Genomic DNA, 19194 nt, shown 5'->3' with positions numbered 1-19194 from the left:
AAGGAAACTTTGGGCTAGAAATTTTAAAAAGTAAATCCATTGTTTTTTTGTCATATGAAGTACTATTAATATCATCTCTTATAAAATCCTTCTTTCAACAATCTCTTTGTTACAACAGGGCTTCTGGTTGGGACTCTTGACTCAGTCTTAGACTCAACTGCTAAAGTAGCTCCATTTCGCATTCTACACCAGACACCAGATTCTCAAGTTTACCTGTCAATTGCATGTGGTGAGTATGATTTTTAAAACATGTAATTCAAACAAATAAGTGTACTAGTCAGTTTTTAAAAATATGATTCATGTGAGGAACCTGAAACATGTGTTCCAGCAGTGTCGATTCTGAGCAATTTTGGTCAATGCTACTGCTCTGTGACTCTTTTCTCCAACTTACTTCTCCTGCTTCACCCAACTGTAGGGACAATGAGAACTTGCCTATGAAATATTTGTTTCATCTCTAGTAACCCAAATGAGAAGATTCAAGCCCAAAACTTAAAAGTCATCCCCTAAGAAAGTATGAGCCTGAAAAATTGAATATTTTTTTTGTTACATACCTACTTTCTCACAAAAGGTACCATATCCTTGAAATACTTGTAATCTGAAGGAATGCCTTCAGGTAATGCTACATATTCATTCCTGCTAGGGCAGTTCAGATCCTTCCACATATTTATATTGTGGATAGAAAAGGAATTAGGATAATTCTTCCTAATAAAGCAACTCAAAATTTAAAAAAATCACAGTTTACTTTTTTATGATGCCGTTATAATGCTGGCCTAGATTAGAATCCCAGATTTTTGACCTTTTAATGTTGAAAGACTGCGTTTTTCTCCTTTTCTTCTTGTCTTCCCTCTCTTCTCAAGTAGATATACTTTTTTAAAAATGAAATGACTTTCGTATAATTCATATCTGTGAACATACAGCTATAGCATACAATTAATTTTTAAAGACGTGTGGCTTGTTTTTTGCATCTCCCTCTAAATTTCCTTCAGTGTTGCTGGTGAGTGTTTTCATCTACCTCTCTTAAATTGAATGTCATTTAAACAAAAAGAAGACATTACACCTGCTGACATCATGAGACATCTATAACCTCAACTTTAAATCCAGTTGGTAGAAATTTAGGAGAAAAATGTCCCTTCTACTTTTTTTAAAAGAATGATTATATAACTTATTTGCCCAAATTGACCTGATGTAGAAATATAATAGTTACCTATTAGTGAAGCTTCCTTATACGTAAAGGACTAAAATAAAAGCCTTAAAATTTTCCCTTGGCTTTTAAAAATGTTTACAAATATCATAAAACATTTGAAATGTGAACACTACTTTATACAATGAAAAACTATTTACAATTTGTTGCTTCCAGATTGGTTGCTTTTACATCATATATATACACTGCATGTGTCTTTAGCCAGGCACTTCAGTCCAATTGCACGTTCTCTTTATACTTAATGGCTCTCCAAGGTCCCTGGAGATTCAGGGAAAATGTCCACTTATCTTCTCCTTAGTAATTATGGCTCAGCAGGCATGCCACCAAAATCATCTATAACCCAGAGATTCTGGCAATCACATATATATAAAATGTGTAGACTAGATTTTTCTCCAGTAAATACTAATTTGCCAATACGATCTATTTCCATCTTTAGCATTTGTTTACAGTTAGGAAAGCATTTTTTTCCTCAGTGGAACTAGAGTGAATAAAATAGTCTGTTGTTCACACCGGAACTGAGTTATGATGTCTTTGTATCCAAATAAAGCATACTTTGGCCAGGAATATAACTTTTTCTTAAAGAGTTTAGTTGCCTTCATACGCCGGATTGCTACATACATTCACAGTTTTAATAGACTGTAATTGGCTGTTGCAGTTGTGCTTTAAAATTCTAAATATTATTTTCATTAGTGAGTGCAAAGCAAATGTTCCATTTGACTACAATTAGTCTTAGAGTTATAAACTCCATAATGTTTTTTAGTAATTTCCTCATTCTCCAGTTTTTCATCATTTGCTTTTTCAGGTATGACTTCCAGGCTCCGACATGATTTCTGAACGTTGGCATTTTCTGTGCCTGGTTTATTTAGTCCACATGAAACGGTAGCATAATGGATTTGTTTCAGGTTTTCCAAAGTCTTCATTCTTGGCATATTTCAGAAGATCTGTTTGTCCCTTTAAGATGATAATATTCCAGATAAAGTTCTCTCCACTGCTTTTTGTAGTGTTCATCCCTTCACACCTTCCTTAGTGTCTGTGCTGTGCAAGTGTTCATGGAATCCCATGGCTGCCTTCTGACAATATAGTCTTTTCATGCATAGCATCTGCATTTTAAACTAAGGCCTTGAAGATTTGGATCATCATGTCATAAGTTGTTACAGTCTTCTTTAGAACGTCGGGCATAATTCCCTGCAACTCCATCATAGGATACTGCTCGCTAAGATTCAGGACCACCAGGGGTGTGTTATCAGGCCCCGGAAAGCCTAATAGGTGTGGAGGTGGACATCACCAACATGCACTGCATGAGACTGGCCACAGAGGAGAGGCCACAGAGCTCCTTGAATGATACCACGGCATTCTACATGTTCTCTCTCAGATCTGTGGCATTCCATATGAGGTGTTCTTGAACACCTCATCTATAGTTTTAATCCACAATGTTCTCAAAGATGCATATTCTCTGGATTTCTTCCCTTTTCTCACAGAAAGGCCTCCTATGAGGTTTCCCTTCTCCTCTTTGGTTAGTAATAGCCACATAGACAAAGAGGCATGTGCTAGGGCCTCTCCAGTCAATGACTGCAGGGTGACAAGATGGTAGCCTGTCTGTATTCAAAGGGAATGGTGTAGTGACCAACATATTCATGCCCAATGTAGCCATCATCTAGTACTATAAAGGGCCCCATGGCCATGCAGTTCTGGTAGGTTGATTTGAAATTCAAAGCTTTCATAAAAAAATGAGAGCATCTCCATTCTGGTTTATGGTTTTTGTTCTTTGTTCTGCAAAGTCATCAGGGATTCCATAAATTTCCACATAGACATAAGGATCCACCACGTCACCTTTGGCACTTAATCCTTTGAGTTTAGGAAAGTTCTTCCGACTGATGATTTTAATGTGAAGAAGCTGAGGTGAGATTCCTGGGACAGAGTCTGTACTGGCACTGAAGGAGTCTTCTTCCCTCATGGTAACTAGCTGAGGGACATACAGATGCTTACCAGTTCAGACAGTTCTTTGTAGAGCTGAAATTGCGTCACAGGTACATTGTTGGGTTGCTCCATGTTCTCTTTTCCCATCTTCTGAGAAATTTCTGCCCCTTCATCTTGATCAGTAGCATCTCCTTCTACTCCAGAGCAATTTGAGGACAGCTTGTTTGCTTTAATTTGTATCTTCCCTTTTATGACATCTGGGGATGGGAGGTAAGATTCTTCAGCATTGGGTGATGTTGTGTAGAGATTATCTCCTAAAATTTTCTTCATGTGTTGAACCATTATCTTCTGTTGTTTAATAGAACCTCAGTTTTCTAAACACAAGATAAGTGGAAACTCAGAAGCAAAGAATGCATACTTGTTAGTAATATCAATGACATTGTGGAAACTATCTGAGAGGTCATGGTGTGGCCCATGTAAATGACATGTTCATTGTCTGGTCCATTCTATACATCTGATTCAACACTCCAGCAACCTATTTTAAGAACTCGAGTGTTAAAAAAAAAAAAAAAAAGAATGTATCTTATGATATCAGCGGGTCCTTGGAACTGATCCTCTATTAAATACATGTTATGAAATGAGTTTATAAAGTTAATGAGACGAAGTTTGCTTTATATCATGACAGACCTTATATTCCAGATCTGATACATAACAGTCAGGTGACATAGGTAATTAGTGAACCCATCTGTAGAGAGCCAGCTCTTTTCCAGGCCCTCTTTGGATGGCTCATATTTGTGAATCATTTCAAGGCTTATTTCCTCATTTACATGTGCCACATCCTGCTCTGCCTCAAGGAACATTATAAGGTCCTTGGTATCAAGGAATTCTTTATTGCTTGAAAACTGAACTAAAAGGAAATAGATTTCAGGTGTAGTACAAAGCTCTTAAAAAAACCTCAACAGATTCTTTGTGACTTCAATATCAGCTTTGTCCTTGGATTTGTGCAATTCTTTGAACTTAAATTTAATTTTACTTGTTTTTAAACCAGGATTGAGGTTTCTGATGCAGTGCATTGCATTACATGGAGTTACGTGTCCAAGGTTATGTACCTATCAATTTCACTAAACATTTGTGAAACCCAAGAAGTCCTCATATTGTCTTGGCTACTTTCTAACATATCAAGTGTATGCTTTCCATAAAAAAATTAGGTATCACAGTCTCGTGACCCAGATGTTCCCAACATCTGCAGATTTGGCAACCAAATCAAGTGACTAATAATTCCATATATGACCTAAAACTCACAATCTTCAGATATCTGGTTGGAAATGCCATTGCCACGGAATATGTATTTTTTCCTGTTCTCAATTCCTTGATGGATTTAATATCAATCTTGGTTTTCTCAGAATCCTCCCTAGATGGTTCCCACCTCAGGTCCTGCATGTCGTCATCCGGTAAAAAACATCTATGGTGTGGGAGGTGAACACACAGTGTAAATATACATATATTCCTTACTGTTAAAGTGTACAGCTGAAACTTATTGGATTTCGTTAACCAATGTCACCATAAAAATCAATTAATTTATTTTAAAAAGTACCTATGGTAAATTCTAGGGTTGGAGCAAACATTTTTGAGTTCTGAACCCTCGTCCATTGAATTGATACAATTGCTTGTGCTGCTGATCTCTGTTGGCATGCTACTGAATGAGACTGTTTTTTTTGTTTGTTTGTTTTGTTTTTTTGTTTTTTTTCCGTTCTCTTTTCTGTTTTGTGCCAGCCTTGATGATGATGTTGGGATGTGGGAGCACAGGCCATCCGGTTTGCTCTCCCGGGGTGAGAGCAGGCATCCTGGCTGGGTGTCAGAGCAAGCGCTGTGCCCTGCTGTCCCCTGGCAAGGCTGGGCCAGGCTTCGTCCCAGACACCCAGAGGCTGTGGTCTCCATTGGAAAGCCCGCCACTGTGATAGCGTTCCTGCCGGTGTTCCAGGCGACCATGGCTGCTGATGCTGCATTCCCAGGCTGGGCTTTCAGGGTACCCGTGGTGTAGAGAGCCAGGCCAGGGAGGTAGGCAGAGCCCCACCAGCAGTGCGCCACTCCCCAGCTGCACTCTGCCATGGGCACCCCGTGATCTGCCAACACTAAACCCAATCTCTGTGTCCTCTCTCACGGCTTTCATTTGTGGTTTATTAAAGAAAGTTCTTATACTTGGTATGGTGACTTTAATAACATGAATATGATTCTAACTGAATTTGTAGGAAATAGGCAAGTTTGCAGTTACAGTAAATGTTTTGATGTGTCACTCTCCATATGTCATAAAACATACTAAGAAGTCAAGATATTTCTTTTGATCAAGATTTGTGTAATTCCCATTTCTGGGGAGATCTTAAAGGTATGTGAATTATATGGGGAGATTGATAGATACTGAAATGTTCAAGCCAAAGCAACCTAGAGCTAATTTATTTAATCTGATCCTCAGTAAACCGCCTAATCCTGATTCAACAGGTAACATGGATTTAACCTTGCTACAGGGTTTTTAACCTCTTTTGTGAAATTTCTTTTAAGTGACTAGGCCTTTTAATTTAAGGGTGACTCTGAGCAAAGGCTTCATACCTTCTGACATAAGTAGAGTGAATGTCCACAGTTGATATCCACGTTTATACACTGTGCATAGGATTGTCACAGGCATGCTGTTTTCAGTCACACAGATTATTTTTAGTCCCACTGTACTGTTATTTGAAGACCAGGGATTAAATTATGTGTATTTATGTTCTGGTACTCCATATATTTTCTTAAAAGGTACTGGTTATTGTAAGCACCAGGTACTGGCATCTTGTTTTCAGAATTTTGTATTTCTCATGAATTGTATTTACTTTTCTCTCATTTTATTAAATATTATATTCTTCTTATTTATAATGAAAAATAGTGTTCATGCCCACAAATAGGGATGAAGTAGAGTATAAATATAATACCTTTATTTTTTATGGTCATCATTTTTGAAATAATGGAGCATATATAATTGTATTTCCTTTTAAAATAAGCAGTTTTATTGTGGAATTTTTCTTGAGTCTTTTATTCTCTTTCATTATTAATCAGGAGCCAACAGAGAAGAAATAATGAAACATTGGGATTGGTTGGAACAAAATATCATGAAGACCTTACCTGTGTTTGATTCAAATGAAGATATTACTAATTTTGTACAAGGAAAAATAAGAGTAAGTGGCCTGGATATAATTTGTAGGTGGAGTACCAAAATTTTTCTCCCTTATTTGAGGATCAAAGGCTACATGAAAGGTCATTGTTTTATTGGCACCTTTTAGGATTGACCGAAGCATACATATGAATGTCAGAGTCAGTGCTAAAGAAAATTGTAAAGTCAGTGGTTAGTCTTTGGTGCCCTTGTGAATTTCTTAGGGATATCTTCATTTTAATCTCTTGAGTTTGGAGTTTGAGTAACCCTTAACTCAATCAAAACAGTATTTAGCATGTGTGTTTATGGTAGCTCTTTGTGAGGCATTAGAAAAAGCCTAATGACAAAATTAAAGAAAATATGCTTACCTCTGCCCTAAGTGCATAATATGCACACATATATAACTACGATACATGTACCTGTGTAGATATACACAGTTGTATTGAATTAACTGTTTAGATATGTGAAATATTTGTTTGTTGGTAATGATTAATTTTCAGAAAATATTTTGTTTCCCTTAGGGATTAATTGCTGAAGAAGGAAAACATTCTTTTGCAAAAGAAGATGATCCTGAGAAATTTCGTGAAGCCCTTTTGAAATTTGAAAAATGTTTTGGTTTACCAGAGCAGGAGAAGTTAGTGACCTATTACTCATGCAGTTATTGGAAAGGACGGGTTCCTTGTCAGGGTTGGCTCTATCTTAGCACCAACTTTCTGAGCTTCTATTCTTTTTTGTTAGGATCAGAAAGTAAGTCGTTTCTATTGCTTATGACTTTTAACTTGCCGGCTGACCTATCAACTCTGTGGTGGTGTTAGTAATAGGATTGATATTAAGGGTAATTAAATTGTACATTAAAATTTTACTTCATCTGGAGAAATAATCCTTTCAAGGCTGGTTGCTTAACATAGGCACCATTAGAAGTATGTTAGAATGCCTAGCATATTGTGGGAGGCAAAGACTATTAAATGATGATGGCAATGTGTAAAGTATAATTCCATTTCCCCTTGTTCTAAACTATCTACCTTCTTTAATCCATATTTTAATCCTTGTTTTAAACATAATAGAAATATAGTAGCCATAGTACTTAATATCCCACAGCTACAAAGAAGAATCAAACAGTACTGTTCATAGCACACATATAGCTTTTACATCAGTGATTATGTAATTATGTTAAGTAACAGATATAAATATCAAATCAGAATTTTTTTACATTTTTATATCTATTCCTAGAATTACAATTATTGTATGTTCATGATTATGATTCAAAATTATAATTCAAAATATTCGAACTGAAGTATTTTAGTTGTTCATAGAGTTTTTCAAGTAGTTATTGTTTTGAAAGACCTGATTGATAAACGTTAATCAATATTAAGAAATGTAACCATATCTGCTTGTAACTCTTATTTGCAGTAAAACTCATTATCTCCTGGGATGCAATCTCAAAACTTGAAAAGATTTCAAATGTCATACTGACAGAGAGTATTCATGTGTGTTCCCAAGGGGAGAGTCACTACTTTTCAATGTTTTTGCATATTGACCAAACATACCTTCTTATGGAACAGCTGGCAAACTATGCTATAAAGAGACTTTTTGACAAGGAAACATTTGATGATGACCCAGTCCTTGATGATCCTCTACAAATCACCAAAAGGTATTCAAAGCTTAGTTAATATTCACCTTTTAAAGAATTATTTGACCAAGGAACGGTAGTATTGATTAGCATTAAAAGTTCTATATTATAATTTTTCTTTATAATTTTTCTTATATTATAATTTTAATTTTAATTATAATTTCTTATATTATAATTTTTCTTATATTATAATTATAACTGTTCTATATTATAATTTTTCTTTAGAGTTAATTATTAATGTATGTGTTTTAGTTTATTCATATGCATTTCAAAAGTAGTATCCTCTCCATGAAATTTAATTCTAAGAATCAGTAGAAGTTAGGTTTGAAAACTATTTCCTGAGATCCCTGTAGGGTTTGCCCTAGAGTGCTTTTGGAAACGTAGAGATTTATGTGTGCCTGGTTACTCTAACTATAAATTTCTCTGAGTAGTCAAGATAGTTTCGGGTCTGAAATAGTTAAATGTATTATTTTCAAACATAATTTATAAAGAGCATCATTTTTGTTGTTGTTATTGTTTTTAAGAGGTAAGTCAATGGAGTCAGTGGAGCCATGGACTTTAGAATGAGAGTAGAACAACCTTTGGAGAAGTCATAATCTCTCAGGACCTCTGTTTTCTCATCTGCCATTTCTACCTTAGTGAGCACTTGTAAGGAATGAGCAATATAATGTGTGAAAGCACATTGTAAAATATAAAGCCGTAGATAAATGTTAGTCATTATTAGTGCCTGCATCAGAAGTATTTGTCTGATAGCTATTTGCCACTATACTTGATTTGCTGAAACTGACTAGTGAGCTTCGTTTTATTCTGCTCAACACGCAAAACAGTTGACTGAAATGAGCATGCCAAAGGGAAGGAGGAAGAGAGGATAGGATCCAGAAATAGCTAGTGGAAGCAGCTTCTGACAAAGAGGATGAAGGTAGAGACTATATGGGAAAGTGTAAGAGGAACCTAAGTCACAATCCTATGAATAGACCAGAACAAGTGACCTGGAAGGTTGTGTGATTACTATATAGTCCTAACTAGGTACAATCATTCCTCTTGCCTATTCTTAAACCATTCTCAAACTCTATATCCATAAGGATTCCTTTGTAAGCCTGCTGCTTTTCTGGAAAATAGATCAACAAGGTGCATTTTTTTACACCTTATTGCCAATATTAGGTCTCAGTGTGCAAGATTTATAAATAGAACTCTATCTTGTTTATGTTATAATTGGGCATTTGTTTTTGTAGTTTTTTTTTTATTAGTTTCAAGTATACAGTACATTGGTTAGACATCTATATAGTTTATTGCTGTTTCTTTCCTCTGGCTCTCCACCTAGCCAATACATTAATGCTGACTGCATTCCCTATGCTTTATTCCCCATCTCCATGACCATCTATCAACTGCTCATTTGTATTTCTTTAATCCTTCACTCCATTCTCCCAGCCCCGCATTGCCCCTCCCCTTTGGCCATCACCAGATTATCCTCTATATTTGTGAGTCTGTTTTTGATTAATTTGTTCTTTTTGTTCCTTAGGCTTCACATGTAAGTGAAATCATATGGTATTTATCTTTCTCTGTCTGACTTATTTCACTCAGCATAATAACCTTTAGGTCCATCCATGTCGTTGCAAATGGTAGGATTTCATTTTTTTAATGGCTGAATAATATTTCATTGTATATATGAATCATAACTTCTTTATCCAATTGTCTGTTGATGGGCATTTAGATTGCTTCCATATCTTAGCTATTGTAAATTGTGCTGCCATGAATATTGGGATGCACAGATCTCTATGAGTTATTGTTTTGGTTTTTCTTTGCGTAGTTTGTTTCTTAATCAGAACCATAAACAAATCTTTTAGCCATTTTATTTCTTTTAAAATATCCTCCCTTAAAAGGCCATCTAGCAATGAATTATTCATTACCAAGTCCATATTTAAATTAGATATAGGAAATCAATTTTTGTCTGTGTATTTTTAAGAAAGTTTATTGAAAATCATATATTTCTAAATCCTTTTTTCTAGTAAGTTAAAAAGAACAAAGGCTTATTTAGACTTAGTCTCCAGATAACTTTTTCCTAAAATGAAATCTCTTTATTGCTTCAACTTATTGTTTTTACAAATATGTGTTATTTCTATAACTTAAACAATATAAAAACATAATAACAATAGTTAAATTCAGTGTGTATCCTTCTAGGCTTTTTAATGCATGAATTAAAAAATAATTGCAAAAAACATAAATTAGACTAAACATCACATCTTCTACAATTTGCTTTTTTTCCCACTTAAAATAACGTATCATGGACATCTTTTCATTGATATAGAATCCAGCCTTTAAATAATAGTGAAGTGAAATAACCCACCACATTACAATTTAAGTGGGATAGAAATTAATGTGTTTTTTTGTTCATATTTATCAGAATTATTTTGAAAGACATGATGTGCCTCATAAATAGTATATACTGAAAGATGAATTTAGTTCTAACTTGGTTGGCTTTGAGTTCAAACATGCATAATTTACTTACTACCTCAGATGGCATTGCTGCTTAGCTCAAGTGTTTGGTGCCTCTAGAAAAATCGTACTATTCTAAGCATTTGTTTTTTTTATTTATATATTTATGTGTCACTTAACAGGGTATCTGTGTTTATTGACACCTATCCTGTGCTCATGCAAGCAATGTTATTTTATCTTGCCTCTACTTTGGATTTTTTTAATATTTAAATTTTGCTTCACTTAGTTTTAATATGATTTTCTGCACTATTATTCCTATACAATTGTGATACCATAAATTTTCATTATTTTATTTTGTTCGAACTGGTTAACTTTCTTGATTTTCTGATAACCGGATATATAATTATTGCCTGCCAAGATTGGTTTTAGCCATATTCACATATTATGACTATATAATAATATAATCTTCCAGCAAATCACCCCTTAACAGACCTACATCATCTCTCGCTTTTGTGCATTGTAACCCACTATTAAAACAAAATTGGAAAAGAGAACAAAGAAAATGAATTTGTGAGGAATCAGTATGTTCCTTCCATTTCATAATTTGTGGAAGAACATAGCATGTAGTGTTTAATCTTTCTGCTTTACAGTGCATTTAGATTAATCAACATAGGCATGTATACACTTTAGAAGGCATTATTTAAGCCACCCCATTCTTTTTCTTTTATACAGAGGTCTGGAAGATCGAGCCCACAGTGAGCAGTTTAATGCATTTTTTAGGCTGCCCAAAGAAGAAACTTTGAAAGAAGTACATGAATGTTCCTTATGGGTACCATTCAGCCGCTTCAATGCTCATGGCAAAATGTGCATTTCAGAAAACTATATCTGCTTTACTAGCCAGGATGGCAATCTATGTAATGTAATCATTCCATTTCGAGAGGTAATGTAAATTTGGTTACATATCATTTTTTTTTTGTTTGAAAATGTTACTCACAGGTTAAATGTCCTTTAATTCTGTAAATTATTAAAAACTCAATATCCTTTTAGTAATTTTTAAATGATCATTTTTTTAAGTTCAGCATCATTCTTCAGAATAAGAGTACCATTTTTCAGTATACGAATATTAGGATAAGAGCCTTATAGCTCTTGTTGAAAGTAAAAATAGAAAAAATAGAAAAAATAAAAAATTTCGAAACAAGCTGAGGGTTTAGTATGACTCAAAATGGAATGTGATCACTCAAGACATTTATGACATGAATACCAAAACTTAGACAATATACACTGTCAAAAAGAATAGAATCGATAGCTTTTGTGTAAGTCAGAAATAAATTGTCAGCATAGTAGCACTGAATTTTTACATTTGTATTGTCAATTTTAAAGGCTACATGTTAGTCAAACCTTTTCCTTGAGAAGTGAAGTGACTTGCACTGAGGTTACTTGTATCAGTGATACAACTGGAACCCAAAGTCTCTTTCTTCATTAGTTAGTTATACCACATACCTAAACTTTTATTTACGAAAGAGTAAGCTAAACATTTTGCCTAAAGGTGTCAGCAACAAGGAGAAATGTGATTCATTTATATGTTTTTACCCCTCAGGTCTTAGCTATAGATAAGACAAATGATTCTAGCAAATCTGTCATCATTAGCATCAAAGGAAAAACAGCTTTTCGCTTCAGTGAAGTTAAAGACTTTGAACAACTGGTGGCAAAACTCAGGCTCAAGTGCGGGGCAGCTTCAACTCAATATCATGATATTAGCACAGAGGTAATTATATAGCAACCAAATCATTTTGAAAAAAAAGGCTTGTATTTTATGTGGTTCATTATTTCAAATAGAATTCATAGTACCTTTCCTATTCATACTTCAGTTTATTTTTTTTAAAGGCTAAAACCAAAGAAAGTATATTCTATAAGTTATCATAAAGTGGAAGTGAGAATTAAAGACTTTATCCTTTTTTAAGAACTCATACTTTAGATTCATATAAGTGAAATCATATGGTACTTTCTCTGACTTATTTCACTCCGCATAATAACCTCTAGGTCCGTCCATGTTGTTGCAAATGGTAGAATTTCATTTTTTTAATGGCTGAGTAATATTCCATTGTATATATGAACTGTAACTTCTTTATCCAGTCGTCTTTTGATGGGCATTTAGATTGCTTCCATATCTTGGATATTGTAAATTGTGCTGCCATGAATATTGGGGTGCATAGATCTTTACGAATTAATGTTTTGGTATTCTTTGGATAAATACCCAGAAATGCAATTGCTGGGTCAAAAGGTATATTCATTTTTAATTTTTTGAGAAACATCCATACTTTTTTCCATAGCGGCTGTACCAATTTGCAATCCCACCAACAATATATGAGGGTTCCCTTTTCTCCGTATCCTCGCCAACACGTGTTGTTTTTTGATTTATTGATAATAGCCATTCTGACAGGTGTGAGGTGATATCTCATCATTGTTTTAATTTGCATTTCTCTGATGATGAGTGACCTTGAGCATCTTTTCATATGTCTATTGTCTGTATTTCTTCATTGAAGACGTATCTGTTCACTTGTATGCAGAATCTAAGGAACAAAAAAAAAAACAAACTAATCAAAAGAGAATCACAAATATAGAGGACAATTTGGTGACGGACAGGAAGAAGGGGGTTTGGGGGGCTGGGAGAATGGTGTGAAGGGTTAAAGAAGTACAAATTAGCAGTTGATAAATGGTCATGGGGATGGGGACCACAGCATAGGGAATGCAGTTAGCATTAATATATATTGGGTAGGTGGAATACCAGAGGAGAGAAGGAGCAAATAGGAGGATTGTTTTATAAACTATATAAATGTCTGATCAATGTACTGCATACTTGAAACTAATAAAATAAATTTAAAAATACTTTTTTTATAAAAATTATCGATTGATCTTTCTTGACTATATTTGTCATTTATCAAAAGTACACATAACATGTCTTGTAACAACTCAAACTATATTTGAGAAGTCAGCAAGGCCTAGGGAAAGGATTCTCCTCTTATTGCTCTAGAGAGAGAGCAATTTTAAACCAGTCTGAATATCTTTTATTTAACATTAAGTAGGTCAGGCTTATTTATATAATCTAGCCCAAAGCAAAATAGTTGCATATGTATTTACTAGTAAAATAGTAGAGAAGGCAAATATTGTTGGGCAAGGTGGTTAAGAGCCTGATTTTGATGTTTAGTGTGTCTTTCATGGAAATGTAAATGGTTTCAAATTGATTGTCTTTTACAGTGCCTAGGAACCTCATGTTTTAATAGATTGACAAAACATCACATTATAAGTATATTTAATTCAAAATTCAATGAAAAATCAACATTGGCTTTATTAGCTATATTATTTTATTCGAATTGGACTATAGAGGCCTTTACCTCTCTCTCCAGAATAAGGACGAAAATATTACTCTAAGTTATAATGCAGTATTTTATTTTTTATTTTTAAATAAGTTTATTGGGGTAACATTGGTTAATACAATAATATAATTTTCAGGTGTACATTATCATTTGACATCTGTATATTCTATTGTGTGTTTACCACCCAAAGTCCAGTTTCCTTCAGCTCCCACATATTTGATCCCCTTTACCCACTTCACGCTCCCCCTAAACCCTATATTTGACCTCCTTTATCCCATCTACCTCCCCACTCCTCCTGCACCCCACTAGTAACCACTAGTCTATAATCCTCTGGTAACCACTAGTCCAAGTCCATGAGTCTCTATTCGTTTGTCCTGCTCATTTGTTGATTTTAGGTTTATATCCCACATATAAGTGATATCATGTGATTTTCAACTTTTTCTGTCTGGTTTATTTCGCTTAGCATCATTATCTCAAGGACCATCCATGTTGTCGCAAATGGCAGTATTTCATCTCTTCTTATGGTTAATATTCCATTGTATATATGTACCACAGCTTCTTTAGCCAGTCATCTGTCGTAGGACACTTCGGTTGCTTCCATGTCCTAACCACTGTGAATAATGCTGCTATGAGCATCGGTGTGCAAATATCTTTTCGGATATGGGTTTTCAAGTCTTTGGGGTAAATACCCAGTAGAGGGATTGCTGGTTCATATGGTAGATCAATTCTTAGTTTTTTGAGGAACCTCCATTCAGTTTTCCATAGTAGCTGTACCAATTTGCAGTCCCACTAGCAGTATATAAGGATTCCTTTATCTCCACATCCTCTCCAACATTTGTTATTATTTATCCTGTTGATTATAGCTATTCTAACAGGTGTGAGATGGTATCTCATTGTGGTTTTGATTTGCATTTCCCTAATAGCTAGTAATGTTGAGCATCTTTTCATATATTTGTTGGCCATTTGTATGTCCTCTAGGGGGAAGTGTCCGTTCAGGTCCTCTGCCCATTTTTTGATTGGATCGTTTGTTTTTTCGTTGTTATCGTGTCGTATGAGTTCTTTGTATATTTTGGATATTAGGCCCTTTTCGGAGGTGTTGCTTGCAAATATATTTTCCCATTCAGTTGGTTCTCTCTTTACCTTGTTGACAATATCTTTTGCTACGCAGAACTTTTAAGTTTGATGTAGTCACATTCATTTATTTTTGCTTTTACTTCCCTTGCTTTTGAGGTCAAATTTATAATATCCTCTTTAAGTCCAAGGTACTTGAGTTTAGTTCCTATGTTTTCTTCTATGCATTTTATTGTTTCAGGTCTTATATTCAGGTCCTTAATCCATTTTGAGTTAATTTTGGTGTGTGGTGATAGAGAACAGTCTAGTTTCATTCTTTTGCAGATGGCTGTCCAGTTTTCCCAGCACCATTTATTGAATAGGCTTTCTTTTCTTCATTGTATGTTTTTGACTTCTTTGTCGAAAATTATTTGCCCATATAAATATGGGTTTACTTCTGGACTCTCAGTTCTGTTCCACTGATCTGTGTGTTTGTTTTGCTGCCAATACCATGCCATTTTGATTACTGTCTCTCTGTGGTATAATTTGAAGTTGGGCAGAGTGATGCCTCCAGCCTTGTTCTTTTTTCTCAGAATGGCTCTGGCAATTCGGGATCTTTTGTACTTCCATACAAATCTGATGAATTTTTGTTCTATTTCTTTAAAAAATGCTGATGAAATTTTGATGGGGATTGCATTAAACCTGTATAATGCTTTAGGTAATAAGGTCATTTTAACTATGTTGATTCTTCCAATCCAAGAACACAGAATATCTTTCAATTTCTTTGTATCATCTTCAATTTCTTTTAATAGGATCTTATAGTTTTCATTATATAGGTCCTTTACTTGTTTCGTTAAATTTATTCCCAGGTATTTTATTCTTTTTGTTGCATTTGCAAAAGGAATCATGTTTTCCACTTCTTTTTCTGACGCATCATTATTAGAGTATAGGGACATTATGGATTTTTGAACGTTGATTTAGTATCCAAAGACTACTGTATTTGCTTATTGTTTATAGTAGTGTTCTTGTGCAATCTTTAGGGTTTTCTATATAGAGAATCATGTCATTCGCAAATAGTGACAGTTTGACTTCTTTGTTTCCTATTTGGATGCCTTTTATATCTTTCTCTTGCCTGATTGCACTTGCTAGGACCTCCAATGTTATACTGAATAACAGTGCAATGGTGGACAGCCTAGCCTTGTTCCTGATCTTAGAGGGAAGGTTTACTTTTTCATCATTAAGTATAATGTTGGCTGAGGGTTTGTCATGTATGGCCTTTATTATGTTAAGGTACTTTCCTTCTATGCCAATTTTGTTAAGTGTTTTGATCATAAATGGATGCTGTATCTTGTTGAAGGCTTTTTCTGCATCTATTGATATGATCATATGATTCTTCTTTTTTAATTGTTTTACATGGTATATCACATTAATCGATTTGCATATGTTGAACCATCCCAGTGCCCCTGGGATGAAGCCCACTTGATCGTGGTGTATAATCTTTTTAACATGTTGCTGTATTCGGTTCACTAGTATCTTATTTAGGATTTTTGCACCTGTGCTCATGAGAGATATTGGTCTGTAGTTTTCTTTTGTTGTGTTATCTTTACCAGGTTTTGGTATCAGAATAATATTGGCCTCATAAAATGAGTTAGGAAGTCTTGCCTCCTCTTCAGTTTTTTGGAAGAGTTTTAGGAGAATAGGCATTAAATGATAGAATTCACTGTTGAAGCCATCTGGTCCTTGACTTTTACTTTTTCGTAGGTTTTTCATGATTGTTTCAATTTCCATACTGCTGATCAGTCTATTTAGATTTTACAGTTCTTCTTGATTCAGTCTAGGAAGGTTGTATTTTTCTAAGTACTGGTCCATTTCTTGTAGGTTATTAAATTTGGTGTTATATACTTTTTCATAGTATTCTTGTATGATTCTTTGTATTTCTGCAATGTCAGTCATTTTCCCTCTCTCATCCCTAATTTTGTTTATTTGTGTCCTTTCTCTTTTTTCTTTAGTGAGTCTAGCCAAGGGGTTGTCAACTTTATTAACGTTCTCAAAGAACCATCTCCTTGCTGTATTTATATTTTCTATTGTTTTTGTTTTGTTTTGTTTTGTTTTGTTTTCAATTTCATTTATTTCTGCTCTAATTTTGATTATTTCTTTCCTTCTGCTGACTCTGGGCTTCATTTGTTCTTCGTTTTCTAGTGTTTAAAGATGAAGTGTTAGGTTGTTTATTTGGGCTCGTTCTTGTTTTTGGGTATAGGCCTGTAATGATATAAACTTTCCTCTTATGACTGCTTTTGCCATGTCTCAAAAGTTTTGATATGTTGTACTATCATTATCATTCATTTCTTTGTATCTCTTGATGTCTCTTTTTATTTCTCCTCTGACCCAGTTATTCTTCAGTAGCATGTTTTTAATCTCCATGTATTTGTGATTCTTTCCACTTTCTTATTGCAGTTGATCTCTAGTTTCAAAGCATTATGATCAGAGAATATGGTTGGTATGATTTCAACCCTTATATTTGTTGAGGGTATCTCTGTGTCCCAGTATGTGGTCGATTCTTGAGAATGTTCCATGTGCACTAGAGAAGAATGTATAAGAAGCTGTTTTGGGATGGAAGGCTCTGTAAATGTCAATTATGTCCAGTTGGTCTAATGTGTCATTTAAAGACATTATTTCCTTATTTTTTTTCTGTTTGGATGATCTGTCCATTTCCAAGAGTGAGGTATTGAAGTCCCTTACTACGATAGTGTTTTGGTCTGTTTCTCCCTTTAGTTCTGTTAGTAATTGCTTTACATATTTTGTGGCTCCCTGATTGGGAGCATAGATATTAATAAGTTTTATGTCTTCTTGATGCATGATTCCCTTTATCATTATGAAGTATCCCTCAGTATATTTCTTTACCTTTTTTATTTCGAAGTCTATTTCATCTGATATTAGTACCACTACTCCTACTTTTCTCTGAATGCCATTTGCTTGAAATAGCATTTGCCATCCTTTCACTTTGAGTCTATATTTGTCTTTGGAGCTGAGATGTGTCTCCTGAAGGCAGCTTATGTATGGGTTTTGTTTTTTGGTCCATTCTGCATCTCTGTGCCTTTTTATTGGTGAGTTCAATCCCTTTACATTTAGGGTGATTATTGTAATATGAGGTCTTCTCATAGCCATTTTATCTTTTGCTTTCTGGTAGCTCGGTGTTTCCATTGCTTCCTTGTCCTTGTGTTTCTGTTTTCTTCCTTTTGTTTGGCTTTTATGGGTTTTCCTGCTGGTCCTTCTTGTTTTATATTATATACAATGGTTCTGAATCTTTGGCGTGTGGTTACCATTATAAATGTAAAGGGATTGAACTCAACAATACAGTCGTCTATTTCCTTCTGCGCGTGCCTTATGTCCATTCCCGTTTGTGAATTTGGATCTTTGAATCCCCCCTTTTCAGTCAGTTATCTCAATTTGTCCCTGTGTATGCTGAATGTTCATTGCTATCTTGCTATAGCAATTCTCGTATTGTTTAAGCTTATAATGCGCTGTTCTTAGTAAGAGTTACACTCTTCTGCTTCCATTTGCCCAATAGTCACTTTACTCCTAATTATGTTTTTTTTTTTTTGTCATTTTCTTTTGGGTGAACTGACCCCTTTCAGTATTTCCTGTAGTGCAGGCCCTGAAGTAGAGAATTGCCTCAATTGTTGTATGTCTGGATAGGTCTTAATTTCTCTTTCATATCTAAAGGAGAGCTTAGCTGGTTACGTTATTCTAGGCTGGTAGTTCCTTTCACTTAATAGTTTAAATATTTGATTCCATTCCTTTCTGGCTTGTAAGGTTTGCACTGAGAAGTCCGAGGATAATCTAATGAGTTTACCTCTGTAAGTTACCATTCTTTTCTCCCTGACTGCCCTGAGAATTCTGTCTTTGTCATTGTTTTTTGATAATTTTAATACCATGTGTCTTGGTGAAGGCCTTTTTGGGTTGGGCTAATTGGGTGTTCCGTTGACTTCTTCAATTCCAAGCTCCAGCTCATTCCTTAGATTTGGGAAAGTCTCGTCAACTGTTTGTCTGAAAATGCTTTATAGACTCTGGGTGGGGGGACCTTCAATAATGCCCATTATTCTTATGTTTCCTCTCCTATGGTATCAGCTGGTTCTTGAATTTCTCTTTCGTTATTTTTCATTCTTCGGTTTCTCTCTTCTTCCTTCTGATTCATTTCTAGATTTCTGTCTTCGATATCACTGATCCTTTCCTCCATTTGGTTGACTCTATTTCCCAAACTTGCTATTTCATTTTTCAACTCTTGCGGTGTGTTCTTCATCTTCAGAAGTTCCATTTGATTTTGTTTGAGGGTTTCAGTCTCCTTGCTCTGCTCATCTAGTTATTTTTTCAGTTCCTGAAATTGCTGATATGACTCACTTCGGATCTC

At 34.8% G+C, this 19194-nt stretch overlaps 1 protein-coding gene and 1 pseudogene across 3 annotated transcripts in view; one reads left to right on the top strand and one right to left on the bottom strand.

Moving 5' to 3' along the window:
* The window catches only part of TBC1D8B (TBC1 domain family member 8B), a 77971-nt gene that overhangs the window by 12591 nt on the left and 46186 nt on the right, over positions 1–19194 (top strand). For 2 of the 3 annotated variants that reach the window (XM_011380975.2, XM_011380973.2), the window contains exons 2-7: positions 119–229; positions 6206–6324; positions 6821–7046; positions 7710–7950; positions 11095–11302; positions 11960–12127. In XM_011380975.2, coding sequence (XP_011379277.1) covers positions 119–229; positions 6206–6324; positions 6821–7046; positions 7710–7950; positions 11095–11302; positions 11960–12127 — 1073 coding nt within the window. The remainder of the gene's footprint in view (positions 1–118; positions 230–6205; positions 6325–6820; positions 7047–7709; positions 7951–11094; positions 11303–11959; positions 12128–19194) is intronic. The other variant, XM_011380976.2, reaches the window with a different exon arrangement.
* LOC111732009 lies at positions 1761–4825 on the bottom strand (annotated as a pseudogene).

Source organism: Pteropus vampyrus, unplaced genomic scaffold, assembly GCF_000151845.1.
Source record: "Pteropus vampyrus isolate Shadow unplaced genomic scaffold, Pvam_2.0 Scaffold419, whole genome shotgun sequence".
In the NCBI taxonomy this organism is placed as follows: Eukaryota; Metazoa; Chordata; class Mammalia; order Chiroptera; family Pteropodidae; genus Pteropus; species Pteropus vampyrus.
The sequence above is the reverse complement of the archived record's forward strand: the minus strand, read 5'-3'. Positions and strand labels throughout refer to the sequence as shown.